The 6,000-nt window shown below is 52.7% G+C and overlaps 1 protein-coding gene across 2 annotated transcripts in view; it reads left to right on the top strand.

The window, feature by feature from the left end:
* TRIP10 (thyroid hormone receptor interactor 10) overlaps positions 1-6,000 on the top strand; it is a 71,791-nt gene continuing 65,791 nt past the window's right edge. For both annotated transcript variants that reach the window (XM_038378125.2, XM_038378124.2), the window contains exon 1: positions 1-159. In XM_038378125.2, coding sequence (XP_038234053.1) covers positions 136-159 — 24 coding nt within the window. In that variant the 5' untranslated portion in view covers positions 1-135. The remainder of the gene's footprint in view (positions 160-6,000) is intronic.

Raw genomic sequence — 6,000 nt, 5'->3', positions numbered from 1 at the left:
GGGGGCCCGCCCGGCCCCGCGGCAGGAGGCAGCGCCGCGCTTGGATGTTGTGAGCCCGGAGCAGGCGGCGGCGGCGGCGGCGGATCCGGGCCCGGCCGCGCTCTGGCCGCAGCGGGGGGAGCGGGCGCCGCCAGCATGGACTGGGGCACCGAGCTGTGGGTGAGTGGGGCCGGGCTGCGGGGCCCCAGCGCCGTGCAGGGGGCTCCCCGGGGCCAGCCCCCCAACTCGCCTCAATTCCCTCCCTCTTTCCTGCTTCCTTAGGGCTGGGCTTCCTGCTCCCCCGGAGCCCCTGGGCAGACCCCCAATTTTATTCCCCTTTATTCCTCCCCCCTGCTCAGTCCCCTTTCTGTCTCTCCCCCCCGCTCATCCCCCGGGATTGGCTTTCTTCCCCCCAACCCTCCCTCCCTTCCCCCCCCCCCGTCCCATGGGCTAGGCTTCTTCTGTCTTTTATCCCCCCCCCCATATCCTCGGTCTGGGCTCCCCATTATTTTCCTCTTCCTCCAGTTCCTGGGAGCCCGTTTCCTCTCTCCTGGTTTTCTCTCCCCCATCTAAGCCCCGTTTCCTTTTCCTTGTGATCATCCCCCCCCCCCCCAAAACGCCTCTCACTCTTCCCTTCCCCTCTTCTTACCGCCCTGTTCCCCCTTCCACTGGGGCCGCTTCTCCCTCCCTGGCCCAGTTTAGCGCTGCCTTTCTCCCAGCCCTGGTGGGTGGGTGGGTGTGGGGGGGGGGGCCCTTATTTCCGTCCAGCTCTCAGTGTGGGGGTGAGTGTTTTCCCTTCCTCCCCCAGTGGATGGACACGCTTCCTGGGTATGGAATTCCCCAGCCTTGTAATGGGGCATGTGGGTTGGGGTGTATATGTGATGTCATGTATTTTATCCCCCCAACCCAACCCCCCTTAGATCCTCTGGGATAGTGGAGTTGCAAACTGCTGGGATGCACTTTACCACCCCCCCCCCATTCCTCCTGTATGAACCCCCTGTGTCAGTGGCCCCCAGATCACAAAAATAGAGACTCACCCTGATTTTAAAGCAACATACCTAGTCTAGATCTTAAGTGTTCACACTGATAAAGTGCTTGCAGCAATGTATTTTGGGGGGGGGTGTTGTCTCAGTAGTGTGGGGGTTGTGATCCATTTTTGTACAGGGGGACCCACACTTTTGGTTTAACCCCTTCCTTGTGATGGGTTTGTAATGGAGCTTCTGTGGAGAGTTGGCTTTGAATCGAACTCAGTTCTTCCTGACCCCAGCCTGTGTGTGTCAATTTCTTCGTTGTGTGGCCCTTTGGGCTAAGAGTTTGCGTGTGCAACTCTACTGTGTAGTTTTCTCCCCGGAGCATTTTTGTTGTTAAGCTCCAGAAGTTTCTCTGCTGTTTTGGGATCATGGCTTCCCTTAGGCCGGGGAGAGTGGGTGGGGGCAGAGGTGCTGGAACTAGGGTTGCTGTAGCACCCCCTGGCTCGAAGTTTCTATCCATGGTTTTTGGTGCCCCTGCTATAAAAATTGTTCAAATGCCACTGGGGCGAGGTGGGTGGGTAGGAAGCATTTGAAAAACTGCCGTTGGCCTCTGAAAGGAGTTGGTCTGCCTCTAATCTGGTTAATCTCAAATTTTTCTACAGGCATCAGATCTACTTTGAGCTGGGTCACTTGAGTAAAAAAATCTCCTGTGCTATTTTGGGGGGAGGAGTTCTCGGTGCCCACCCCTGCCTGGGCAAAAGCAGACGTGGCTGGGAGTGCTTGCCCTGGGTGAGGGGGAATATGGAGACTCCCAGATGTTTGTTGCTCTTATCTGTCTGTTATACAGATCTTGGCTTGCTCCTGCCTATATGAAATGGGGACTCCTTTATAATGCGTGCCTGAGCAGTGCGGGAGTGGTTAGAACAGGACTCCTGGGTCCTATTTCCCAGCTCTGGGAGGTGACATGCCTAGTGGTGAGCACAGGGGAGGGGGTAGCTATGACTCCTGGATTCTACTGTAAACTCTCGGAGGAGTTGTGGCTGGTGCAGGGGATTGGCAGCCAGGACTCACCCTGGCTTTCCTCCCTAGCTTTGGGAGGGTGTGTGCCTCTAGTGGCTAGCATGGTAGGGCTGGTAGTCAGGACTCCTGGGTTCTTTTCCTGACTCTGCCGTGAGATTTGGGGAAGGCAAGTCCTGTAACCTCTTTTTGCCTCAGTTTCCCCGTCTATAATGTGGGGCTAATACCTTGGGGAGGAGAGAAGGATGATGAGGCTTAACTCCTAAAATGACTTTAATCCATGTTTGAAAGAGGTTATGGAACCTATATCTGCTAGTAATAATTGCTTCATATCTGCAAAGTGCTGCGTGATCTGTTAATCCATTGCTCAGTTCTATCCAGCGTTTACGTAGGGCCTACTGTATTCTGTTTGGCTATCTTAGTTGTGGATCTGTGTGCTTTGGATGGGGGAGGAGGGAGAAGTGAGCCCATTTCAACTAATGAGTTGAGTGGGAACAAGCATGTTCCATGTTTACAGCCTGGCCAGAACGACTTGTGGAAGAATGTGTAATAAGCCAGGCTTTTCTGCCCCCTCCTCCTACACGCAGATATGCTCAGCGTTCTCATCTTTTTCCATAGGAAGCTGTGTACGATGCTCTCCAGTCTGGGATGCCACTTGCAAACAATGCATCTGCAGCATTGCTAATCCTGAGGGTTAACCCCAAAAAAGACACTCTTAAAAATAACTTGTTGGGCCACTTTATTTGCCTGCCAGTTTCTGAGCCTTTAAGGTGCATTAGCTTCAAATTTCCAGGCTTTTATCTGCAACTGGAGACTAGAACCCTTCCTTTATTTTAATGGGGAAAAAGAATTTATTCTCCCGCAGTTTCTTGGTTCCAGACATCAGAGCTTTTAAAAAAAGCCTCAGAGATCATGACAGTCTTGAGAAAACTCTGCTCCTGGCCATGCTGCATCTGGGTTCACCAGCGTGTTATGTTTCTCTCCTTGGAAAGCTGGGGCCGGGGAGTTCTCACACACGTCTGTCCATCTTGGCATTACGGAACCTTCTGTACAAGTTCGCACCCTCACAGTGTAAGGCGAAGGGGTTAACAAAAGTATTGCCATCCCAGATCTGGGTCGGGATCCATTTAGTCCAGTGTCTTGACAGTGGCTAGCACCAGATGCTTCAGAGGAAAGTCTAAGAAACCCAATTCGCCTGCTCTGAATGGGAAAGGCGATGCTTCGCTCTCAGTAGTTAGTATGTCTCAAGTAGATGTGGCTACTTTGACTGACGCACCCTTTGGAAATGGTGCATCGCCTTCCTTCCCACCCCCAGTTCTCTGCTGAAGGAATCCCCCTCACTTGCTTTTTTTATTTATTGCTTTTGTGAATATATTTGGGGAAATTCCACTCCCAGATGGGTGGGTAAGTAGGAAATTCTTGAGGAGGGGTTGGGGGGGGCGGTGGAATGACCCTGAGCCATCAACTTTTGCAGAGTTGCCGAGTTTGATTTAAAAATGTTGTAGTCCAAGGAGACTTGGTGTGGGGGAGGGAGGGTGCCTCTGCTCACCACAGCTGTAATGAAATTAACAAGACTGGTAAGTTTTGCAGCTGCTGTTGGGGAGCCCCTGTGGGAGTTTCTCATCCCTGAAAGGCAACAGTTTCCTCTGCTGGGAAAGAGGAGTCTCCCCACACCCCAAACGGACAGAGGCGGGAAGGATAGGGTTGCATAGCAAACCCGCCGTGCCTTGTCATGGGACAGCTCTGTGTTTGAAGGGCATGAAGATGGGGGGGGGGAATGGGGAGGGGGTTTTCCTATTTACTAGACACTTTTGCAGAGCTCCTCTTCTAAGCTGACATGAGATGCTGGGATTCCTCCACTGGAAGGATGTCAAGAGCCCCTTTCCCAGCAGCGTGTGTGTCTTTTGCTAGGGCCCTGCCCTAGACCTTTGCTAGTGGCAGTGGAGGGGCTTGTCTTCTGCTTGGTGCAGATGGTACATTTTTTGCAAGTCTCATGGTCTCTCCTGTGTCTGCAGAACCCACTGAGCTCCCCGCTCCCTTCCCATTGAATCTGGCTTCTGCCAGGAGAAGCCTTAGCCCTAGTTACCATGGAGACTGTCTCACACTTTGTAGGCTCAAGCAAGCGGTGGGTGTGGATCAGAGGCTGACTGGGGGCAGGAAAACAATGCATCGGGGAAGGGGGTGTAGGGGAAGCGAAGGATGCAAGCTCTGGGTCTAGTCATTTGTGAAGGGGACTGTGTTTGGAGGACAGGCTGTGCGCCGGGAAGCTACTATTGTAACTTGTGGCTGGTAACCTGAGACTGGCACTGGTGCCCTAGGAGCACAGATACGTGATTTATGAGAGGGTCTCTTTGCTAAGAAGTGAGCTAGCCCTGTGTGTGGCGATGAAGGGGTGGCTTTCACTGAGTAGTAGTAATATCACTTAGCTGGTCTACAGCACTTCCCATCAGCTGACCTCGAAGTGCTTTACAAAGGAAGGGCCACAGGATTACCCTCATTTTACAGAGGGGGAAACTGAGGCACAGCGCAGGGACATGACTTGTCCAAGGTCACCCAGCAGGCCTGTCTCAGAGCTGATGGCACCCATGGCTCCTGAGACCTCCGGTGCTCTACCCACTATGCCCTACAGCTGGGTGGGACTGTGCAAGTTGTGTTCTGTGAGAGGTCAGACTGAACAATCCCCATGGTGCCCCCAAAGTCCATGGATAGTGGCAGGGGGGTGAGCACTTATGCCGTGTGACTAGGCAAATCGGTTCTGTTCCCAGGTGTCTGCTTCATACATTCTTCCCCACCATTTTCCTATTTAGCACCATCTCTTGTTGCCTCCCTCAGCAGAGTCTGAATGGCCCATGGGGACTGGTCCCAGTCCAGGGGGTGGGCTGTCTTTGGAGCTAGCCCTGCTGCTCTGTCTGTTCTGGCGCCTCTCTAGTGGTCGCTGGACTTCTGCGTCCTAATGTCCCTTGTTTGTTGTGCAACTTCACGGATGGATAGGATTGCTGGCTTCCTCTTCCCTGACTAAGCCTGTCCTTGGCCTCTGTGTTGTGTGGCATGTGGGTTGCATCTGACACTGGGGAGGGGCCTTCCCGGAAGGGACTGTATCAAAACGCAACCTAGTAACCAGCCCTGCTGAGTGAGGTTGGTACCAGTCTTACAAGGCTTGTGAGGACAGGGGGAGGTGGGTGGGGAAGAAGGGTGGTTAAGTCATTGGGCTGGGATGAGAGAGAGCTGGGTTCAATTAATGGCTCTGCCACATACTGTGTGACCTTGGGCAAGTCATTTAATTTCTCCGTGCATCAGTTTCCCATCTGTAAAATAAGGATCTTTCCTTTGTGTCCTTTGAGAAGCTCTTTGGGGTAGGAACTTTCTATTAGGTGCATGGATGGTGCCCGGCACAGTGGGGCTTTGATCTATGCTAAAACTTCTAGGTGCTACTGTAATCTACTACTAAAGCCTTGTCTACATGATGAAATTGTCCGGAATAGCTAATCTGGATAAACTCCCCATGTGGTTGCTCTGATTCCAGAATAGCTAGAGCACTGAAAGTCCAAACCTTACCTCATTCTGGAATAACTTCCCTGTGAGCCCTATTAAATAGCATGGAGGTTTGTGCTGCAGGCTGTGGCTGTCCAATGGCATATGTTGGTGTCAGTGCGAGGCTGGGTCATGTTATCACACACAAATGGGGCTGATCCTTCACCGCTATCCCACAATTCTCCACGAGCTCAGCCAGATAGGCCACTTGTGAAGCCGCTACTGGCCAGGGGTCCAGCTGGCTGGAAGCCACCTATCCTTCCAATGCAGCTGCACCCTCTAGAGAACCTCGGGACAGGGTAAGAAGCCAAAGGCTGAGGCTTGTGCCAGTGCTGACTAATCCTTGGTTTCAAGGTGGGGGTCAGCATCCCTGGGCTAATAGCAGTTTTGACCTGGCAACACCAACACAGCTAATTCCCGATGTGGCCCAAGCCTGGATCTGAAAGCTAAAGAGAAATCTGGATGTGATTCTCACGCCAAATTCTTTTAATGTTGATGCCAA

The sequence above is a fragment of the Dermochelys coriacea genome, chromosome 20 (assembly GCF_009764565.3).
Source record: "Dermochelys coriacea isolate rDerCor1 chromosome 20, rDerCor1.pri.v4, whole genome shotgun sequence".
In the NCBI taxonomy this organism is placed as follows: Eukaryota; Metazoa; Chordata; order Testudines; family Dermochelyidae; genus Dermochelys; species Dermochelys coriacea.
Note: the sequence above shows the minus strand (reverse complement) of the source record. Positions and strands in the feature narration are given on the sequence as shown.